This window comes from Epinephelus lanceolatus, chromosome 20, assembly GCF_041903045.1.
Source record: "Epinephelus lanceolatus isolate andai-2023 chromosome 20, ASM4190304v1, whole genome shotgun sequence".
Taxonomy (NCBI): domain Eukaryota; kingdom Metazoa; phylum Chordata; class Actinopteri; order Perciformes; family Serranidae; genus Epinephelus; species Epinephelus lanceolatus.
In genome coordinates, this window is record NC_135753.1 from 7,758,957 (window position 1) to 7,783,694 (window position 24,738).

The window sequence follows — 24,738 nt, forward strand, 5'->3', positions numbered from 1 at the left end:
CTGTTAAAACAACTGATAATTAAAAACCAAAAATAAAAAACGAAGGAAAAACGTAACAGCAATGAGTGAATTTAAAATTGAAACAGAGCAGTGCAAGACTTAAGTGTAGTGTCAGGAGCAAGGTACTGTGTAACTCATTGGTTAAAAATAATTATGTAAAAGAGAAACTGTAGGAAAGCCTTTCAATAAAGATAGGTCCTCAAAAGTGATTTAAAAGAAGATACTGATGTAGAACACCTGAGTTTCTCAGGCAGTTCATTCCACAGCCAAGCAGTTCAAACAGCAAAGCTCAGTCCCAAATTTAAATGTGAGGTGGGAACAGTCAGCAGGTTCCTGCCTGAGGATCTCAGGTTGTACACTGGCTGGCTGTGGGGACAGCAGTTCAGACACATCACAGTGTTGATAAATATTGTGATATAGTACAATTTGATAAACTGTTCATGGATAAAATAACCAGAAGGACAAGTTTTTGTCTAATACAGTGAATTAACCCTGACAAATATGTAAGGAACATCATCACAGTGGTGCTAAAATTACAACAAATATTACATCTAACATTGCCCACAGTGCATCCAGAATGGTACAAGGGATTGATACTGTATATCAGTCTAAACTGTTCAGCAAAATGTCTTGAAAGCTAACAAATTTTAGAAATACTGCCTTTATGAGTCTGTAGAGCCCAACACCACTCACATATTAAAACTCTGACGAGTCACCAGGAAAAAAATCTTACAAAACTACACAACAATACTCTGAATGTCATATAATATTAGTTATTCAAACTGTTACCCTAGATCATGGTCAAAGTGTTGTTCCAAAGCTTTCTCTGTGTTTTTCTGGCGCAACTTGGACAACATGATGGTATATACGATGAAACAGTAGAATTGTGGTAGAGATTTGGCAATGCCGTTTCTACCATGGGCGCTATTTGGGATGGGCTGTGTAGCAAATCAGGACTGGATTCACACATGATTTCATGCTCTTGTGATTTCGTGATCTCACCAATCCAGCTGTCTCACAAGGTAACACAATTTAGGCAGACATGGAGGAGGGGAGTGAAGTTGTCAATACAGAAACCTGTGACAGTTGACAGTATTGTTTGCGGGGACCTTAAAGAAACTGTGTGTAAGATTTAGGGGGATTTGGTGGTGCCTAGTGGTGAATTGCAGATTGCAACCAGCTGAAACTTCTCCAGGTTAGAATTCCTTCAGTGTTCATTGTTAGGGTGGTTGTTACTGGGAGCCAAATTATCCACAGAGGTCTCTTCCTCTCCAAAACAATCACACCAGGTCATTTTAAGTGGTAAATACACTGAATAAAGCTGTTTCACATTACAGTTTATTACATTACAGTTACATTTTTACACATAAAATCATATGATATAATGCACATCTATACTACTAATATACTCAGTAGTATACATGTATTTGTTAGTGGTAAAAACAGAGTAATATAATATTATGTAATCATAAAACACCTTGAAAGTAGCCATTCTGCATCTTGCATGCTTTTATTTTTAATACTTTAAGGACATCTCACCAATAATACTTGTACTTTTACTTAAGTAACATTTTGAATGTAGGAGTTTTGCTTGTAATAGAGTATTTTAGACTGTAGTATTTCTACTTTTATTCAAGTAAAGGATCTGAATACTTCTTCCACCATTGTAAAACTGAGACTTCTGTGTTGTTGCATTTGGGAACAAAATAAAAAAATTGTAAATGTCAAAATCATCCAAAACTGACTTAGGAGACTGATGTGAACTGCTGCTGCATGTTTTACCAGGTTTTTATAAAGTATAACCTTTAGTTTCACATCACTTCAAATTTAATCATGTACTTACATTCATCTTTTCATGCTTTTATGTTTACAAGCTTGTACCTTACCTGACTTAAAAACTGATATTTTCTAAAATATCTTTTGAAACGATGATTCAGCCAGCAAGTTTCTCGACCCTCCTGGAAGCCTTGAAGTGCTCCAACTGTCAGTCATGATTTCCACGTCTAAAAACCTCCCTTTCTCTATTTTATCTCAATCTGCTCCTCTGTGCACTTCTTGGTAGATCAGTTAACAGCATAATGAAAGAAAGGACACACACACCTTCATCTGCTGCTGTACTGTGCCTGTGTGTGCAGAGCTGTGATTGAGGATCTTGTCTTGCCAGCTCTTGAATAAATGATGATGTCCTCCCTCTGCTCCTCCTCATCTATACTTAATGCTCTTTCTCTCTCTCTGTACTATAAAGTTCGGCCTGTGCTGTAAATCACATCTGCCTCTCTCTCCTCCATCACTTATCCTCCTACATCTCTCTCTTCTCCATCTTTATTTTCTCTGTCTCTTTTGGTCTTTCAGATTAAATGGCTCTCTTTTACATTTCTTTTTGTATTTCCACCCACCTTACACCTTGAACATAAAGATAAATTCATGACTTGAATTGAAAAAATACACACAAATCCAGAGTAAGAAGTAATGAGAAGATAATGAGATGCTGCCAATACTGAAAATGAGTTTTGTTGTAGAAATATTTGGCAATTTTGGAAGGATGGGGTATAACAATGTGCTGTGAGACAATATACATTGGTATACCATCAGAGATTTTCCTGTACTATACAGTGGTAGTTATCTCTTCAATATGATTGATTTTGTAGATCAATCAGCAGAACAGCTTTATGGCCAAAATGCATCCATGTGTTAGTATTTTGATTTATGAGGCAATTCATTTATTTAATTAGCCAAACACAAACATTCCCATGTGGTTCTTTTAGCCATAAATAGTTTCTCAATTGCTTTTATTCAGTACTATATCATGATAAATATTGATATTACAGTATAAAGTAACCTAATCTGTGATAGGAGATGGTTTTATTCATTTGGCCGGTTTCTACATTTTATTCACAAATTTAAAGGCCCAGTGTGTAGGATTTAGGGGGATGTATTGGCACAAATGGAATATAATATCATAAGTGTGTTTTCTTTGGTGTATAATCACCTGAAAATGAGAATTATTGTGTTTTCATTACCTTAGAATGCGCTGTTTAAACGTACATAGGAAGTGGGTCCTCATCTATGGAGATCACCATATTACTGCAGTAGCTCAGAACAGACAAACCAAACACTGGCTCTGGATAGGGCCATTCATGTTTTCGCATCAGCCATCGTAGTAGGCAGCCTAGACGCAAAGAGCCAAACGGCAGCAGAAAAACACCTTTTTTTTTCTTTTTCTTTAACAAATCTACTTTATTCAGTGTTTTTACCTTTTTAAACCATCAGGTCTGTTTGTTTTGGAGAGAGAGACCTCTGTGAATAATTTGCCACCTGGTAAAAACCTCCTGAGTGTCTGCACCTTAAGTTATATGAGAAATAAAGGTGAGCACTCAGTAGCAGGTGCTGGGTTAACAACTTGTCTGTTATGAGCTGAACAGCATTGGAGAAACACTGATTTGTAATGTCAGACTGTTTTATTCAGTGTTTCACTGGTTTAAAATATAGGGTCTTAGATAAGATATAGATAACTTGGCTCCCAATATAAACCTCCTGAACAATGAACACTGAAGGAATCCTTACTAGGAGTTCACGCTTGACACATGTGAGAAGTTTAAGCTAGTTGCAGTCCACAGTCCTCACAGCTAGACACCACTAAATCCTACACACTGCTCCTTTAAGTAAAAGTAGTTATACCACAGTGTGGTCAGTCTTGAAAGTACTGCCCAAGTTATTTACATTTTTCTTCTGAATCAGAGGCAGTCAGTGTCTGTCACTGCACTACATTTCCCAGAGATCACCTGTCAGTCAGACAGTGTGGTGACGTCTCCTTCCCTTTGGATTTTCTATTGATGCTGTTTGAGCTTCTGTAGATGGAGCTCTTCTCTTCTCTTCAGTCATGTTGGCTGTCACTGTTCATAAAAACAACTCTGTGTGTGTTTGTGTGTGTGCTTGTGTGTGTTGTAAACTCTAACATTTGTCTTGTGTCTCTGTGTGTGGAGAGTTTGAAATGTTTAATGATTTTGAATATTTGATATTTAAATATATACTGTATGATACTGTATATATATAATATTTAAAGTGTTTTATTGCTGAAATGCTGTTCTGATTTTTGACAGGTGACTGTTAGCCATGTGTCTTTGTGTGTGTCTGTTATTTGAGCCTCCGACAAGGCCAGCGGAAATGCACTTTATGCTTCTAACCTGAAGTGTGTGTGTGTGCGTGCATGCGTGCGTGCGTGCGTGCGTGTTGACCATCCGGCCTGTTAATTTGATTGCGTAACGGGCTTAGGGGGCGCAGATTGTCTGGAATGGCATCCCGCTCGCTCAATCCGTGATAGCTGCTGCCATGGAAAAGCTTTACACACACACACACACACACACACACACACACACACGCACGTGCATGCATGCACATACACACATTTACATTACATTGACATTTGAAGCTATTGTCGATGCTCTCACCCACAGAGACTCACACTGAGAGCAACAGTAGAAAAAAGGTTTAGATCACCAGGATTTGTGGTCAGCCAGCAGTTTTAGCGTTAAACACACACACACACACACACACACACGCACACTCACACTGTAGGGCTAAGAATACATAAGAACAGTCTGGTTAGTATTATTACCAAAGTCCCTCTTGCATCTATTTTTATTAGCAGAGTTAATAAGGGATATGTGAGTGATATGACGCTGGAAATGTGGCGTCAATTTTCTCTCATTTCCTGTCTCTCTCTCTCTCTCACACACACACACACACACACTCACACTCACACTCACACTCACAGACACACACACACTCTGACACTTGCTATCCATCACTGCTATAAACTCAGTCACTGCCAAGTACTTTTTCCTTTTCAAGCCAAACACAAGTCATAAATTTACAAAAAGAAAAAAGACAGCTTCTCAGATAAAAGTTGGTAAAAGGAGCACGTTAGTGAACACTTCACTGTGGTGAGTTACCATACTGCTTTGAGCTCTAGCATTCTGACCTCTAACAGTTCTACAGTATGACCTTAATACACTTCTCCATAATGTTTTAACTATAATTCTTTGGATATACTGTATATACATTTATACATATGCATATATTACTTCTCATAACACATACAAGCTACATTTACCACATTCCTGTTTACATTTAGTTGTTATGCCTGCCAACAGCCATGGCTGGAGCCTTTATGTTTTCAGATTGTCCCTACGTCCCATTGTCATGAACGCGATTGCTCAAAAATACCTTGAAGGAATTTCTTCAATTTTGGCACAAACGTCCATTTTCATTTCCAATGACTGCTTCTCTATAATTCTTGTGCAAAATGACAATAAATAACTTGAAACTAACTTGACTAACAATACTATTATACTGTTACTAACAATAACTTGAAATTGTAAAGATAAATGGAAACTGATTATAGAATTATAAGCTGTTGTTCTTGGAAACAAATGTTGGTACAATTTCGGATAAAATGTCTAAAATACCAAACTGCTGTTTGTTTGTCTGTCTATAAAAGGGATGCATGATATTGGATTTTTTGCTCATATCCAATATGCTGATCTATAACAACTTACTTGGCCGATAACTGATACTGATAATATATCCACTTTTTTCCCCGCCTAATTTTAGTGATTATCAAGTCTCTTCTCTAGTGGGCTTAACATCGTACTATGCATGCATACTCTTATCCTGATGGTCTACCAGCAGATGGAGACATGAAAAACAATACTTTTCAGTGTATGTAATATTCATTCATCATCCAAAATAAGAAAAGGCATGTTTGCTGATTCTAATAGTTCATTTTAAAGCCAATATTATCCGATGCATCCCTATTCCATAGGCAGGAAATTGTGATTGGAGATTGTGTACTACAGAGCAGAGGAATATGTTGCTGTTCACCTGAAATAAATGAAGACACAAACTTGCCACTTCAGCTGTTTCCATGTTTCAAAACCTGGCATATGTTAGAGAAGATTAAAAATTTTTTTGCAAAACAAAAGAACCAATATGTAAAGACTGCAAATAAACAAAATATAAACAATAAAGGTTATCAGTTAAGTGCACAAACGTACTGTACACAATGCCATGAATGTAAGCAGGTTAAGCAGTGAAGTTAGGATGAAGTAGTGAATAATATTGGTGTCTTTTTTTCACATAAACCAATAACTGATTTCTTTTGGCTACCTGGGGAGCAGGAGTTTTACAATAAGTTGACAGAGACACACACATAATAAATCATTAGAAAGTTGTCATGGCTAGTATGTTAGCAAACAGTTAAACATCTAGCTGTCATACATGATGAATGTAAATCCAATATTCATTCTTTTAGCTCTGTTTTTGGTCTCTACCAACTCCTGAGTGAAACATATGTCTCTTTAACCGCTAACTGCTCCACTATGTTCACCAGCTGGTACGAGGAACTGTACAGTGGCGTTATCAGCGTTTGTTTGCTGAGAACATTTAGATTAAACTAGACATTAAATGTGTCGTAACACCAAAAAACTGAGCTGAAAGATAGAAAGTGCTCAATAGAGCTGCAGAGTTGGTGATACTTTTCTTTGCCTTTATGTCTGCGAGCATCAAGCTTTAACAAATAAGTTCAACCTATTTTTCCATATCTATACATTCAGCCTAGTTCTACCTTGCCTTTTGCCCTTGCTGGTGTGTGTATAGAAACCAGTATAGACTCAGGGAAGGGCGACAACAGATGGAGGTAATCCAAGATATGTCTCACATCCTGTTGACGGACCACACTTGCATTGTGTACATTGTGTTTGTGTGCGCGTGTGTGTGTGTTTTTTTTGTGTGTATGGGGGGTGACAGGTGGAGGATTTCAGGCGGAGAGTGTCTGCATCCAGATTGTGTCTGTGCTGTACTGTTCAGTGTGTTGGCTGTGGGTATTGGAGATATTTGATTTGCGTCATTGTCGCCTGTGCGTCAGCTTGTGTTTGTCGTTGTTGTTTTATGTACATATGCCTGTATCACTTCAGGTCTGTATGTTTGATTGTTGCAGGGATAGAAAGCAGAATTATCACTTATTTATTTTGTTTTACAGGTTTTATAATCCTACTTATGTGTGCCTTTATATTTCCTTTTGCTTCTTTTATATTTTTCTTAATGCCTTTCGGTCTCATAGAAACCACTTTGAATTGTCTTGCTGCTGAAATTTGCTCTACTGATAAACTTTTCTTAAACATGCAACCATTTTACATTTAGGGCCAGAACAAGGATTTTATAGATTTACTGTATGAGCATGTCTGAATAAATGTATTAAAAACAATATCACACTAGAACAATATTTTCCCAACATTAATGTCTGTCATGGCTTCACAAATGTGCACAGAATCATGTTCATTGCAAGTAAGTTTCTTCTGCATAAGGGCTGGGCATGTAACCATGATTAAAATTTTCCACATCAGTCAATATCAATAATTATCACAATAAATAATTATGTCTTTCAAGTTTAAAGGCTGATTTGTGATCCTGAAGTTAAAGAAATCATATGGTTAATCATGGTTAAGCTATTATTCAGAACATGACAAACATATGCTAAACAGCAGAACATGTTATAAATCTGAGGTGGATTTAAAACAGTTATAACCAAAAGAATGTCACTTAATAAAATAAAAAACATGAAAAAGGGAATCTTAATTCTGGTCAGCAGCATGTTAAACCCTTTTTCTGTGTAAGTTTTAACCCCACAGTATGTAATTTCTGCTGTTTCCCAATCAAAACAATAAAAAAAGATGGACTTTGATGTCATGAAGTAGCGTGGGCTCATCGTTTGTCGATGAAAGTCTGTCTGACATGACTCAAGCAGAGATCTTGTTCACAGACATGGAAATGTCATATTAAGTCACATCATGTTAACAAAACAAAATGTCTAAATAAGCCACTGAGGGCCGAACGGGTGAACTTGTTCCAGACGCATGTTCTGGGCTAAAAATAAACCAATGTCCAGTGAGCTTTATCTCTTTGGATGTGGCAATCCATTTATTCTCAAAACAGTTTTTATATATATATATATATATATATACACACACCAAAACACAGAAGGGTGACAGCATTGTCCATTTGTAATCATTATTCCATTCAGCAATTGAGTTTTACGCGCCAATACTTCAAGCTTTTCAACACACTTCCACAACACGGTCAAAAAACCCCCCTCCCCACTCCACACATGATTCTCATTACAAGCTCCACCGAGTGTTCAGTTTAATAACTGCATGCATATTTTTAAGTTTACCTTGTTTACATAATGACAGAATTAGTCTCGCTCACCAGACCTTTCTCAAGAAAAGAAAGGTCTGGCTGGGCCAACTCTCACTTTAAGATTGTAGAAAAAAACGCCCCGACTGCTTGTATTTCTTTCAACCAATCACAATCATTCTGGGCGATGCCACAGCAACGGTGCGCTTGCAAAAATATTGCCGGGGGGGAAACAGGTTTTGGTGTAACACGCCCACAAAAATATCGCCTACAGGACGCGAACCATGGCAGAAAAATGGCTACATCCCCGCAAGATCAAACACCGCAAAAGTTAGTAAAGGACGTGTTGAAAACTGCAACTGGAGGTGGTAGGGCGGGACTTCAGCGGGTGGCTCGTTCCGCCCAATGAGAGGCTGATCTTTACAGCGAACTTCCACCCACTCAGACTAGGATAGAATAAATAAACAAAACTATATTATGGCTCCAACACATATCATTCTAATAAAGTAGGCAGTTAGTCAGTCATGTTAACTTGCTAACTTACCATTAACATAAGATGAATTGACTACCCATACAGCTACTGCAGCTAAGGTTATGTAGTGAATTCAGTTGTGGGGTAGGGCCATGGTCAAAACAATCACACTAAAAATGACTTTGTGAGAGTGTTAAATGTTGTTGTATATTTTAATGTTACCATACGCATTGGCTTGGTGACTGTTCTTGTTCTTCTTCTGGTTAATGGCTGTCGGCAACTGCCGTTTAGGTGCATTATTGCCCCCAGTGGTGTAGTAACAAAGATGTTTGATAGAGTGGCATGTTGATTTAACAATCCATGAACGTCAGTGACAGGTGGACAGAAAAGTTCATTTCCAACCCTGCGCCATATACCTGGCTATACCCTCCACTACACCACTGACCACCCCCTTGTGGAGTGTGTATGTGTGTGCATGTGGGTAGTGAGGGGAATTGGGGTATTCACGTTACCGCTAACCTCATTTCCTCTCACACTGACGTGTCCTAAAATATTCTCCAATAAACAGACACTACTGCACTGGATCAGACCGGCTGACAAAATCCAGTTTGGAAGAAGTTAAAGTAGAAATTCCATATTTTAAAAGTGCTTACATGTGAAATTAATGCATTGAAAAAGTACTTAATTACAAGTAAAAGTACTTAATTACAAGTAAAAGTCATGCATTCAAAATGTACTTAAAGTATCAAAAGGAAATAAAAAGGATTTGGACACTTTATCAATCATGATCATCTAAAAGATCCAAGTTTTGAATTAAAATTACTCATAGTGCTGTAATTATTAGTCAATATGAAAATGAATCAATTAATAATTGCCATTAAAATCATTTAATGCAGACATTATCTGGTTTTAGCTTCTCAAATCTGAGAGCTTGCTGCTTTTTTCTGTTTTATATGATTGTAAATCTAATGTCTCTGGGTTTTTGAATTAATTCATCACTATTTTCAATAATTCCACAATGAATTGATAAAACTGAAAAATAATCAGTGGATTAGTTGAAATGGAATCTATCATAAATTGCAGCCCTTAAAACAAACTTCTTATTAAACAAGAGAAACATAAAACAGTTCATCATGGTTTTTAGTCCGTTGACAGTTTGGGTCCCAGATTCATTGATGTTTTGACTGATATTTGCATGTTGAATGTTGAAAACTTGAGTGTGAATGTGTGAAAATAGAAGTGGGAGTTCCTCCACTCGTGGTATTTAGTCATTGGTCGGAGAGTTATGTTACTGTGGAGTGAACGGGGATCTCCAGGACACCTGATGGAAACACTGGGTGGAAGGTTACAGCTGCATGTTAGTGGAGGGGGGTGGGAGGAGGAGTCGTGTGGGGGGGGATCCCGCTGCCCATCCCAATTTGGATCTGTCCCCCCTCCCTCTCCTGCCCTTCCTCTGGGTATCCCCTCACACTGACTCACACTTGTTTGCCTGTCCCAGTCCAAGTCATTCGCTGCCACAGTGTTGCTCCAGACTCCAAGCTCCTCAGTTCACTTAGTGATGACACACCGTGTGGTGACGGAGGCCAACCCGGCCAAGTGTGTGAGCTCCGTCACCAGGCTTGTCAGGGCTCTGAGGAGCCGGCTTAAGGCACTCCGACGCCTTCTGCTACATGCTGGGATGGACAACAACTGCCAGCAACCAGCCCAGACCTTCGATGGTGGCCGCTGGGAGCAAATCGGGAAAAATGGGGAGACAGTTTTAGGGTGTTGTGGACCAGTACACCCCAGTATGGCTGTGAGTAGTCATGAGTTTGTGAGTGGAGCTGCTTGGGTCACCTCTAGGTCGTTTTTCCATGTCGGTGCATCTTATCAGTGTTGCTATACACATCAGAAAATAACAGATAAGGACTCATGAAATGTAAACAATATATATTTATGTTTCTTGACTTAAAGCAGTAGATCCAACTAGTTTTACTGGTGTCATGGCAATCAGAATATGCGTCAGAATTAAGAGAGATAAAAGGCAAATATATTTTGAGTTTTGGGCCTGTTGTGCTGATGAAGCTAACAACACTTCTGAATTTTGCTGTTGGAGCAGTTTGAATATTTGTCGTGAATTTCAGCCGTCATGTCACCCTTGAGTTCAGATAAATGTCACTGGAGATTCAGTTGTGAACGGTGCAGTGGTAGAGGAAGTAATCAGATCTTTTACTAAAGTAGAGGTACTAATAATACACGGTGAAAATACTACAAGTAAATGTCCTGCATTTGAGAAGCCCGATCCGATTCTTTGTTTTATGTCATGTGTCACACAGATGTTTTTACTCGTCCAGCAAAAAGCCAATAAGAGTAATTCATTAATTAATCTGCGCAAAAGAGGAAAGAATTCCTTTCCCCCAGCATTAAGTATCAGCTTGGATGCAGGGATTTGTTTATTAACGCATTGCAGACCTATTCAGTTTTCAGACATAAACACTGGATTGAGTTTAAAACCTTAAAAGTATTTAAAGTGTACATTACTAGCTGTATTATCCAGTAAAAAAGAAGTATCGCATTGAGACTTGCTGTTGGCAGATTCTCAGTATTAAATGAATATCGATGCGTCCCTATTTGCTAGTGATTTTTCTGTCAGTCGATTAATTGATCAATCAACTAATTGTTTCAGCTGACTTACAAAAACTTTGGGAATGTTCATTTTGTAACAAATTATCATGTTTTACAAGCTCTTCAAATGTTTTGAGTGAAAAAAATCATTTTTTGTCAAGCAACTAAAGCTGTCAGATAAATGTAATGGGGTAGAAGTGGAAAGTAGCATGAAAAGAAAAAAACTCAAATTACAAATACCTCAGTTAAGTTCAGTACTTGAGTAAATGTACTTAATTACATTCCACCTCTGGAATGGTGATGCGTATATAGTAATGACATTTCTTGCTTCTTGCAGGTGAACTGTTTGAGTTGGATCTCTGCTCGGTTGAGTGGTTGGTGTTTTTGTTAGTGAGATCAGTTCAAAGCAGATGGCACACAGACAAAAATTTTACCTTATGGTCAAGATTTTATTTTATTTTTAATTTGGTCACTGCACAGGAATGATAGGAAAGTACAGTAGTCATCTTCTAAAGTGACAAAATATGAATGTGTTTGTGAGATAGATAAGGTACTTACAAACATGTGCCTGTGTGTTTGTGAGTGAGTGTGAGTGGGCAGTGAGGGGAGTTTCATGTTACCTCCACCCTCATCCCCTCTAAGACTGACGTGTCCTAAGATATTCACCATCAAATAGACACTACTGCACTGTAATGGACTGGTTGACAAAATCCAGTAGTTAAGTAAAAGTACAGAGGTATTATCAGCAAAATGTACATCGAGTATTTGGGAGCATCAGTGAGTTTTAGAAAGGTAAGAAGCAGCCAGACACTCATGTTGATTTCCAGGTCTGACCAGCAGTTAAAAATGTGTGCAGAGTTTATGATCATTTAATATGAAGGCTGTAATGTGTCCGACGGGGAGGTCTGTTGTTGCTGTGTGTAACAGCATCACACTGATTCATTCTGCTCATGAGGGCTCTTAATTAGATCTGATGGTGGACAGATGATGAGAAGTGTTGCAGGGCTGCGTCCTCTCCAGCTGTGTTACTGACAGCTCAGTGGAGACCTGTTAACCTCACTGTTTATGACGGATTGTATTTGTTTGTTTCAGGTACTCAACCTGTCAGTAAATTTATCAGGGTGAATATTTACAAATATTTATTCAAAAATAAGACTTAATTCCGGATTTATTGTTCCTGATGTTTCCGCCACAGATCACACTTCACAGTAACAAACTCAGTTGTGTGCACTGCTAAAAACAGACAAAGACAGAGGTCATACAGAAAGTCATTCTGTATGACCATAAACTTTCATGTTGTCCAATTAGTTTTAGCCAGTTGTCATGATGAAATAAAAATAAACAAGAGGAGAAAAAAAGACAAAACAAGGAGAACTGACACACCATCACAATCATGAATATCTTTACACATAAAGATCAGTGCACTCATCAAGTGGATTCTGTTTAGCCTAGAGGAAAAGGTTTTTTTTAAGTCTGTCAGAGAGCCTCCTAATGACATACTTTATTGAGTTGCTTTATAGGAAGTGTAGGATCCAGCATTTTATGAGCTTCATTCGTACTGGGGACTAAAAGTAAGGATATCTTAACCTCCGCTGCATCGATTTTGAATTTTATTTTTCATTCTGTCATTTGAAATTCCCCCAAATTTATGAAAGTGCAATACTTAATTGCTGTAGTACACCCTTAAGCAAATTATGTAGTATACTACAGCCAAAGTGCTAAACATAACCACAGCTTTAGGTATTCAGTTACATTTCATTAAAAATTGTAAAACAAGGAAAAGAAACCAGTTCAAGTATCTGTTCAGTACTTTGCTGCTGCCTGTATTAACATTTTACTTTCAGCACTAGTTGAAAATTGAGCTACTTCGAGCTAACAATTAATTTATTTAATAATTAATTTAATTTCAACTTGTTTTGTAGGCCATCAAATTATGAAGGCATTTTTCAAGTATGATCTCTGTTTTTAGTATTATCAACCTCAACCTTGTTGTCATATTAGTGTATTAGTGTATGTGTGTGTGTATGTGTGTATACTTTTACATGTAGTATTGTGCATTTTCTTTTCTGTTGTTTTTTTCAGTGTTCAAAGAATCTAATAAACAGGCCCTGAAATGTGGTGATTCCAAGATCAAGACTAAACCTAGAAGCTCAATCACTTTCTCCCTTGTGTTTTCTTAAACCAACCAATCCAAAGCTCACAATTGTTTTAACTGTAAAGTAGATCAGCAGCTTAAATTTACCACCAGTGACATGCTGATTTCCTTGAGTGTGAATTAAAAAATAATAATTAAAAATAAGAGTCGAAGCCGTGCACGTTTGTGTGTCTGTTTTTTTTTCCCACAAACTGTGCACAATTGAGATGGAAATAAATGATAACCAGGACAATAACAGGTTAGAAAGGCAGGTAAAGTGTGTGTGGGGGCGCATGCAGGTGTTTGCATGCATGTGTGTGTGTGTGTGTTCAGAGCACAGGTGCAGTTTTAATCCCTGTGATTAAGAGGTGCTACATGAGCATCCTGTCTACAGCTCCGATCCTCCATCTGTGGTCTGACTCACACACACACACACACACACAGACAGAGACACGCACAGACATGAAAATTTCAAAATTTCTCATCTTTTCAAACATTTCACAATCTATTTTCTCAGACGATCAGCAGCATCCGAACTCTGTTTTTGATGGCTGATCAGCTGTTTTGTGGCTCTCAGCATCAAGCTGCGCTAAGCTTTGGCTGAATGGAGGAATCTAATTTACATATGGCGGTGTGATGTTTCATACTCTGCGCTGATGACATGCAGTGTGAATCACATGTTCGTGTGCATGTGTTTGGCTGAGAGTAGGGCTATTTTTTATTCTTTACATTAAGAAGTATGAACATGTTTTTCTTCAAAACCCAAATTCTTTTTTCTTTTTTTTTTTTTTTACATAAACAAATGTACAAGAAGCTTGCCTCGGTCAAAAATTGGATCTATCTGATCATAGACTCATCAAACATCATTTTATGCCAGCTTTTCAAAACTTGACAGTTTTAAGCACACATTTTGTTTGGCACAAAACAATATATGAGGTCCAATAACCAGCCCAAGCAGAGAGGAATTAGGAAACTTAGTACTGAGCATTTTTGATTTCTGATACTTCAGAATCTGCTGTATTGGCCAAGCATGAGGACATATACAAGATTTTTTTTTTTTTTTTTTTGGTCTTGCACAAAGTTCTAAGAACATTATTCAGGAAGACAGAACTGGACAGAAAGCAATAAACAAGGACAACAAAGCTAAACAAAGCAAGGTAAACACAAACATAGAACCACTATGTACATACAAGCAGGTGAATGTGTGTATAGCATATTTCAGCTGGCAATACTGTATTACACTATATTTAACTGACAGCTAAACAGTAGCTACCAGTTATTTTTCAGATTAAAAGTTTTCAGTGACTTTATAGACGTTATAAAGTAGATTCAACTACCCATCAGTGTATTAAAGGAGACATTTGCCACATTTAAGTGGACATACAATCAGTCATCAGATGCATTGCGCCTGAGCTCCTGGTGCTTAACCCCCAAATACTTCTGAAACCTGCCCAGCACGTAGAGGTGGGCGTCACAATCTGAAAGAATTTACGTTGCTGTTTGACTAGAAAACTGGGGGGAAGGGGCGTCGGTGGCTTAGTGGATAGAGCAGGCGCCCCATGTACAAGGCTGTTGCCGCAGCGGCCCGGGTTCGACTCCAGCCTGTGGCCCTTTGCTGCATGTCACCCCCCCCCCCCCCCCCCCCCACACACTGACGCTGTCCTATCAATTAAAGGCAAAAAGACCAAAAAAAATATCTTTAAAAGAAAACTGGGGGGGGGGAACAACATAGATTTCATAACACTAGTATTATCAACAAAAACAATAAAAAGCAAAGTTCTCTTTTAAGTTGGTCATTAGTTCTACTTAAATCAGCTGCCACTCTGCATTTTAAGTATTTTTACTTTTGATACTATTAGTATATTTTCCTGGTAGCACTTCTGTTCTTTTACTTTTTTATTTTTGGAGGCAGGACTTTTTCATTAGTAATGGAGTATTTTACAGTGAGGTATCAGTACTTAAGTGAAGTATCTGAGTACTTGCACATGTGGCTGCACCTCCTCCTTCTCTTATGTATGACCTTTTTCCCATGAGGAAGAAAGAGAGCGCAAGAAAGAGAGAGGTGCAAACCAGAGAGGAGGGGTGAGAACGGTTCAAATAAAGATAGAAAAAGCGAGAAAGAGGGAGGGAACGATGGAGGGAGGAAGGAAAGTAGGGGAGGGAGTGAAGCGAAGATGTCTCTTAGGGAGAGAGAAAGTGGGAGAGAGAGGTAGACTGAGTGTAAGAGAGAAAGGGAGGGAGAAGTGTTTAGCCAACTCCATCCTGTAGCCTCGCAGTCGATGCACAGGAGCATGTTAGCGCCGCAGAGTCTCAGCCGCAGTCGGGACTACAGGACCCACAATGCACTTGGACGCCCAGCAGCCAGCAGGTCACCTACCTGGGAACTGCAGGTACGGAGGAAGGAGAGAGTGAATGCAGTGGAAGTAAGAAGAAAAAGGTGAACTGAGAAGGACAGAGAGAAGAGGATGGATTAGGGAGTACAGAGCAAGGAGCATGATGGGAAGTGTAGTCTGGATGTGTTTACTTGTTTGGTTTACTGCATCAATATCCTGGGTACACAAAGTGAGATGCTGGGAAGCTTTAGAAAGAGTTTGAAGAGGGATGGTGTCACTCAGTATAGTCACACAGCATGGTATCATTAGTCACTCAGCTACAGCGGGAGGCAGGTATCGGGGGTGGCTCCATGACAACCGGTCATCTGTGTGTGTGCGTGTGTGTGTGTGTGTGTCCCATTTGAGTGTGTGTGTTTTGTATTTTCCCACTGAGTGGATGACGAATATTCGGGAGCCCTGCTCAACCTGTTGTGTGATTCACTGAGATGTGAGGAATACTAGATGAAAGGAAAACATGCTCACGTTGATAACATTCAGGATGTTGTGTTTTGGATTTACCTACTGCTTTACAAACTGCATTTCCCAGGATGCCTTTCACAAAAAAAAAAAAAAAAAAACGGCAAGAGAACATGCCTGAACTTGCTCCATACAGCTGTAGATTTTGAGAGTCAGACAGAAAAAATGGTGTAGCAAGAAATACATGAGACTTCCACTGGTGGAAAAACTCACTGCCTGCAATGCATTCTGGTCTGTTGAGGCAAAAATGAGTCTAAAATTTAGCATGTAAAGCCCAAAAGTATGTGGACACCCCATGGTACATATTTTCATGCACTCCAGATCTGTTTTTCCCAGATTTGGGCTAGATGTCTACGTTCCAATTAAGAGAAGTCTTGATGCAATGATATTTTAGACTGGTGGTTATGAACCAAGAGGGTGGGACTGCTCTGAGGGGATGTTACTGCAATAAAACTGTAAAAGTATTATCAGAGCAATATATTAAAAGTAGAAAAAAGTGACTGTTAGATGACTATAACTAATGCATTAATGCAAAAGCGGGGTTGTAATTGCTTGAGCCGGAGCTCATTATGAACCATTAACTAATAATTATTTTCATCATGGATTAATCTTCTGATAATTTTAGGATTTGTATTAATTGTTTAATTTAGTTTGTAGAAATTGCTCATCATAATTACCCAGAGCCCAAAGTGACACTGTATCAATGTTTGTTTTGTCCAAGCAGCAGTCCAAACCTATTCAAATAATTGAGGAAATAATTTAAAGAAAAGCAGCAAACACATTCTCACATTTGAAGAGCTGGGATGTTTTTGTATGGAAAATGACTTAAATGAGTCAGCAACTAGGGAGATGGACCTTTGGTTGGAGGCATTAGTTCCCGGTGTCATAGTGGGCTGGTGGCCAGCAGCATCCCTGGGTCTAACCTGTGTAACAGCACCAACAGAAAGTTTGCTGATCTGGTAGGACGTTGGGGCTGGCTGACTGGATTTGGTTTGCTTCAGCCTGGGGGTCCATCTCTGGACCTGCTGCACATTCTTCTCCCAGTGAGGTGGTCTGTAGGTGGTTTTTGGTGCTCTGCAGTGTAGGCAGTTGTTGCCAATACAGGAACAGCAACTTTCTCTGCAGGATTCTCCATCGTTAAGTCAGGCTTTCACCAAAGGAGCATGTACATGCATCTGCATTTGTAGAACAGCCAACAGGAACGTTGTCTCCCTGAAATAATCTGTTATTGGCCAGAGTCTCCTGCAACGGGCTAGATTTTCTAAAGCCTGAAAACAGAGACCAAAGGAGGTGCGGAAGTCAACTTTTCTCTCAGACCTTAAATTATAGTATGCTTAGAGTTTAAAATGGGATTTTTTTCCATTGATGCCCAATTTTAAACTGCCTACCCAAGCTTTAATCTGTGAAGTAACTAAAGCTGACATATAAAAATATACATCCAGTATAGTTGAATAAAAAGCACCATATTTTTCTGAAATGTAGGGGAGAGAAATATAACGTGGCATGTTAAGAATGTTCTTTAGGGATTAAAGATAAATTAATAATGTGTGAATTTCAGGCTGTAATAATGAGCTTGACACTGTTGTGTGTGTGTGTGTGTGTGTTACAGGATGACGTGCCAATCAAGGAGATCAGCATCACTCATCACGTGAAGGAGGGATCAGAGAAGGCCGACCCGAGACAGTTCGAGCTCCGCAAAGTCCTGGGACAAGGCTCGTTCGGCAAGGTGTGTGTGTGTCTGTGTACTGTACCTGTCAGTGCTTTGTGTGTGTGAGTGGGCCTTAAGAGTGTGTGTAAACGTGGGTTTCATTTCCACTCACATTCCCGTAATGTTTCCCTTGTGTCAGTGTTTTGAGAGCTCGTTGCCATGGAGATGGCAGGCTGAGGGCCCTTCACACTGGCGCTCAGTATGATCGTCGTTATGAATGAGCAATTAGCTGTGTGTGTTTCTGTTTATATTAATCTACAGAAGTGTGACCTAGAAAAAAGGAAGCTTATCCAAACAAACTCAAACACAGAGTACACTTAGTATACAGTGCATGGATTTGTAAAAACACACGCTCTGATACACACAATAACACTCAGACACAGCGCTGAGCAATCACACAGTACATCACACTCCTCACACACACCTATAGTGCATAAAAACATACATCAGCAATTGATTGTAAACAAATTGTTTTGTGTGTTTAGGTGTTTCTGGTGAGGAAGATCACAGGGCCAGATGCGGGTCAACTATACGCCATGAAGGTCCTGAAGAAAGCCACACTGAAAGGTAGAAAGAGACTATAATTATTTCTTCTTGTTGCTAAATCTCATGTTCAGACTCAAATCAACAATAAATATATCTGTGCTGTGTGTGTATCTACAGTTTGATATATCTTTTTCCTCTGTGCCATAGAGCTCCACTGTTGTTCAAAACACATTAATGATTCATTCTGAGTACATTTACATGCACACTAATATTTCACAATTAATTTGAATATGACAGTATTCTGGATTAAAATGGGTCATGTAAACAGCATATTCAGTTTGGATATTCTGAATCAAACTTTTTTTCTGAATTTAGCATATTCATTTTAGGATGTGGGATATGCTGGTGTTATTTGGGTTTTAACAGCATTCTTTGGGTACAGAATTTACATCTCCGTTTGGGTTTTTACTGCAGTTTGCAACACATGGCCTCTTGCCTGTTTGCGGTCAGCTGTGTGCGTTGTACACACACACACACACACACACACACACACACACACACACACAGACACCCGCCAACATTTTACAGGGCTGTGGAGCAGAGATGCATGCGCAAAAGAAAAGCCCACATTTCTGTTCAGAAGGAGAAACAGACCTACTTTAAAACACTAAGCCAACCTTTTCAAGAAGGTGGTTAAAGGAATTAAAGAGGGAAGCTGTACGGTTGAACAAGTCCACCAGCAGTAAGAAAACTTTGAAGAAATTCTTTTTTCATGCAAATAAACAAAATGACAGCGGCTCCAGCTGTTCCACTGTTCTATATTTTGATGTTACAAACCATTTAAGAGCATGTTAATCACAGTATACATGGCTGCATGTAAACAGGAGTATTAGTGGAATATTCATTTTCATTAGTCATGTAAACAGCTTAGTAGGAATACTGTCTTTTAGGGAATAAGGGCAAAAACTAGAATATTTTGTGCATGTAAACATAGCGACTGTTCCTTCATTACCATGAACACACACACTGTAGTTTCTTCTGATTCACTCAACTTCTGATTTACTCAATAGAGAACTAAATGTAGATTTATACATTGCTGAAAATAGTCCCCAACAAATGTTCTTTTCCTTCTTGTTTGTTTCTTCTTGTTAGTTTAATAAAACAGTAACTTGCTATTTTAGGATTTTTTAAACACAAAACTCTACATTTGTGAAGTGTTCTTAAAGATTTACTAAGACCGTGTTGGTTTTGGTCATTTATTGGGATTTGTTTACTGTAAAACAATACAAGCATAATGCCAACTACATTCCTTTTAGGTAAGTATAAGTAAGTATACAGGTGGTATATGTGCAAGTAAACAGAAATATGCATGTGGATGAAATTTATGTGAATCCTTCCAGTCTTGTCAAAAGCGCGGGTTTAAAAATGTTTTTAAATGAGGAAAGAATTTGCTCTGAACCTAAGCTGTTCATCTTCAATTCATGAACGCTTAGTGATAAGAAAAAGCACAAATAAAAGAAAGAACTTGATTTCCTGGATGTTTTGAAAACAGTCAGAGTCTGAGCAGCTACAGGTATATTGCCTTATAAAAACATTATGAACAAACACTGTGTAAAAATTATTATGAATGAATAAGTGTGTAAAAATGCAGCTTAAATTGTCATTATGTGTTTTACTGTTGTAAACAATCTCTCCATTTGTTAGAAGCTCTGTTTGAATGCCAGAGTGGAACAATAACATGATTCTAACCTGTAAGAATATAATATATTATATGATATATAAGTATATTATACTTATATATTATATGAGTTACCAAGTGATTTATCCTGTTACCTCGCTAACCCTAAATCCTGCTTTGTAGTAAAGGCCTCAAGAGCCAAATAATCTGCAGAGGTCTTCTCATCATCCAAACAGACACCAATAATTACAAGGGGTTAAAAAAAAAACCCTAAATAAAGCAGTTTTACATTTAACATCTGTGTTTCTCCAACAGTCTTCAGCACCCAGACATTAGGAGGGGATGCTAGCTGATCTCCTGCTAACGTTAGCTCAGCTTGTCTCTAGGTGCTCAGCTTTTTTGTGATAGGATTCTCTCAGTGTTTGTTGTTCACAAGGTATCTACTGGGAGCCAAATTATCTGCAGTGGTCTCCATTTCTCTGAAAACAGACAAACAAAAACACTTAAATCCATCCTCTGGCTTTAAGATACAGCTTAGTTTAAAAAGACCAAGGTTTAATAATTGACGGTGATGTGACATAAAACAGTAAGGGGGTAGTCTGTAAATTTTTAATGTCCAGCTTTCCAGCTGACAGCTGGCACGTATGGAAAAACCCTGTCCCATAAGTCACTTAAACACAAAAACATAGGAACATTGGTTTCAGGTTGAAAAATGCTGACGTTTTCCTTAAAACTGTACTTGCAACACCTTAAATGTTCAGAAGTCAGTTGCAGGTCTGTTGCCCTCAAATGTAGTTTTTGTGGATGAAGTCATGTGTACTTTTCAGACAGTGAATTGTTCTCAAGAGGATTCAGTGTATTGTTGTTTTTTTGTTGTTTTGTGGTTTGCTTAGTTGTTGTTGCCTAAAATGGAATTTCCCACCTTAACACAAGACCAGACAGAGATACACAGAGCTGAAGAGGTGTAGGGAGAGAGGAAGAGGAGAAATACAGTCCGCAAGTGATGTTCAACTCAAGTCATACACCATCTGCTGGTGGAAAAAAAATACAACATGCTCCTTTACTAAGTGTGGCTCTGTCTTTCCTCTCTGGCTCAACACTTGTGTCTTTCTTCTCTTGTTTTGAAGTTTCTTGCTGTTGATGTTCTCTCCTCATGATTCAGCTTCTCATCTACAACCATCTGGGAGTCTCTCCAGCCAAAATAGAAAACCAAATAAGGGAGTCTATTTTATTTTGGCTTTTCACTGAGTGCTGTATCTGGTGATTTATGTCTTTTCCGCTCTGTCTGTGTGTGTTTGTTTCCAGTGCGTGACCGGGTCAGGACAAAGATGGAGAGAGACATCCTGGTGGAGGTCAACCATCCCTTCATCGTCAAACTGCACTACGGTGAGTCAACCAATAACAGACCGTCCGTGATGAGTCACCAGCGCCACACCGGCCAATCAGAACTCATTACTCCTCTTTTAGCAGGCAACAGACCTCACAGTGGGAATCTTCAACAGGCAGGAAACTTCTCAGATCTTATCTCAGTTCTCTCTTTCCTTCCTTAGCGTTTCAGACGGAGGGGAAGCTCTACCTGATCCTGGACTTCCTCAGAGGAGGAGATCTTTTCACACGTCTCTCTAAGGAGGTAACTCCTCTTCAACAGTGGTGTTACTATGGTTTATATGCAAAGAGAGGGCGTGAGGATTATTTGCGGCAACAAAAACAGTCAATGTCTGAGGGACAAAGTGGAGAACATAAAACAGAGGAAAAGCAACAAAATGCTCATAACAAATAAAGAAATGACATTAATCTGGGATTTATTGTTGCTCATGGGAAATTAGATTTTCTATTCTCATTTCATATTAGAAAATTAAAACACGTCACACAGCTCCTCTCTGGTGCATCATACTTTCTTTATTCCGCAAACATTTTCCTCTATCTTACATTTAAAAAAACTGTTTACTGACTGCAAACATTGCCAAAAATGTTTGGGGACTAAAGAAAGTTTTGTGCATTGATGATCACACTGGTCTGCACCTTGCTGTTTTTTAAGAGGCAAGGCAAATTTATTTGTATACCAACAACAAGACAATCAAAGTTCTTAACATGACATGTAAAAGGCATTCAGAAAAAAACAAACAAAGCCATTTTACAAAGACACTTTAAGACACAAGTCATATTTAATTGTTAAGGAAGATGTAACATTGCAATTATAGTGCAGTGCAAGATATGAATAAGTAGCCCCAAATTGACTTTACAAAACGCTGAGGAAAACAGAAAAGTCTTTAGCCCTGATTTAAAAGAAGCAAGAGAGCAGGAGCAGAGTTTGTTACAGATATGTGGTGCATAAAAACTGAATGCTGCCTCTCCATTTTTGGCTCAGACTCTGTGGTCTTTAAGCACCTGAACAAGACCATTTTATGGCATTAACCAAGAAATATCGGCACATAAAACTTATGGAAATTTTTTTTTTTCTCAGAATTTTCCTTTTGTCCGGCAGATTTATCAGCATGCTGACTGCTGCAGCTGTTTCTTTTTTTTTTTAACTTTCTCATATTTTCAAGCCGCAATTCATCCACTTTCTGCAAATTAAAGTTTTCCCAAACAAAACACAATGATTTGTTTTTGTAAAGTTTTCACCCTGTTTTCGTTTTTAAACTGTCATCGTCTTGGGCGCCCTGTTAACTCACCTGGTGGAGTGTGCGCCCCGCTTAGTCCTTAGCAGTGGCCTGGGTTTGATTCCAACCTGTGGCCCTGTTGCTGCATGTTGTCCCCTCTCTCTTTGTCTCCCCCTCTCATGTCTACCTGTACTATCAAGTGAGGGCAAAAAAAGCCAAAAATAAAAAAAAAAAACAGTTAATAAGTAAAAATTTATTGTCTGACCATTATGACTAACATGAAAATTACCGTAGGATATCCTGAAGTAAAACATTTAAAAAACAGGTTTTTTAATCATCAAAGGTAACTGTTTGATGTGACAGCATAATAACATTACTAAATAGCAGCGTGCGTCCGGTTGATACTGGTGTTTCAGCACATTTCACAAGAGAGATGAATATAGTGATGATTCCTTCAGCTTAAGGCAAGATAGATTTAAAACTTTTCAGTGTCACTCCGAATGAAATTTAAGACCAAATAAAACAAGAAGAAAGCATGAACCAACATCATTTACGTAGGGTTAGGGACAATCTGCCCAAAAGTTTATTCTGACATCAAACGTGATTTTTTTGTCTTGTAGCGGACATGAGGACAGAATAGAACTGGGAAATTCCTGGCATTTGTTGGCAAGTTTTCTTGGCAATTTTGTATTTCTCACTCCACCTTGATTCCCACTATTCCAAATTTGAAAACAGTTTAACATAAAATACCCCAAATCTTGTTTGCATTGCCTTGAAATAGTTTCAGCCAGGCCAGGAAATCTCGTTAAACAGCGGATTTTAATTGAATTTGATGTTCCACATGTCGTCCAGAGTACAGCGATAGCTAGCTAGCAGACAGGATCCTCTGCTCTGAGCATCCCGACCAGAAACAACATATCATAGTGGTTTGTTCCGCTATCCTGATCTGTGTGCTGTTAATGTGAGAGACATTTGGTAAATTAATTAATACATTTAAAAAACAAAGAAAATAGAAGGATCTGCAGAAACCCTGTTTAAAAAATTCTGACATTATATCATACTTCAGCTTTAAAATTATCTTAATGAAAGTATTAACGATGTGTAAATACTGAAAATATATTTGTAATTTTGTGTGTGTGTGTGTGTGTGTGTTGTAGGTGATGTTCACAGAGGAGGACGTCAAGTTTTACCTGGCAGAGCTAGCACTAGCGCTCGATCACCTTCATGGCCTGGGCATCATTTACAGAGACCTCAAACCAGAGAAGTAGGAGTGCGCGCGCTCACACACACACACACACACACACACACACACACACACACACACATACACACACACATACACACACACACACATACACACACACATACACATACAGTTGTGCTGCATTATGAATGATTTCCTGCAGAATACATAAAAAAGCATTTCTGTTATTTCAGCATTCTGCTCGATGAGGAGGGACACATCAAGCTGACTGGTGCGTAATATTACACCCATTCTGTGTGTGTGTGTGTTTTTGTCAGTGTGTGTTTCAGCTGCTGTATGACACTGAAACAAGACAAATCTATGTCACTGATGTGTGTGTGTGTGTGTGTGTGTGTGTGTGTGTGTGTGTGTGTGTTTACCAGTGGAGAAGAAAGTGTTGAGTAAATGTACTAATACTTAAGTAGAAGTACAAATATCTTGCGTAAAATACTCTGTTGCAAGTTAAACTATGTAAGTATAATCAGGAAAATGTAAGTGTTTAAATGTTGAAGTGTAAAAATGCAGCAAATCTTTATAAATATTTTTACATGAAAAATGTCTTCAACCATACCTCACAATTAAATTTCTGTCAGTTGACTTATTGATTATTTGACCAACTGATTCAGCTGTACTTGTACTGTTGGGTAGTTTTATTTATATTAAAATATATATATTATAATATATATATATATATATATATATATATATATATATAATTCCTCATTTTTTTTGTGCAAACATGTTAAATTGTAAAGTAACTAAATTTCT

At 38.4% G+C, this 24,738-nt stretch overlaps 1 protein-coding gene across 2 annotated transcripts in view; it reads left to right on the top strand.

Moving 5' to 3' along the window:
- rps6ka3b (ribosomal protein S6 kinase, polypeptide 3b) overlaps positions 1-24,738 on the top strand; it is a 71,998-nt gene that overhangs the window by 33,152 nt on the left and 14,108 nt on the right. For both annotated transcript variants that reach the window (XM_033638940.2, XM_033638941.2), the window contains exons 3-8: positions 17,862-17,978; positions 18,446-18,527; positions 21,430-21,510; positions 21,675-21,754; positions 23,885-23,991; positions 24,165-24,202. In XM_033638940.2, the coding sequence (XP_033494831.1) occupies positions 17,862-17,978; positions 18,446-18,527; positions 21,430-21,510; positions 21,675-21,754; positions 23,885-23,991; positions 24,165-24,202 (505 nt within the window). The remainder of the gene's footprint in view (positions 1-17,861; positions 17,979-18,445; positions 18,528-21,429; positions 21,511-21,674; positions 21,755-23,884; positions 23,992-24,164; positions 24,203-24,738) is intronic.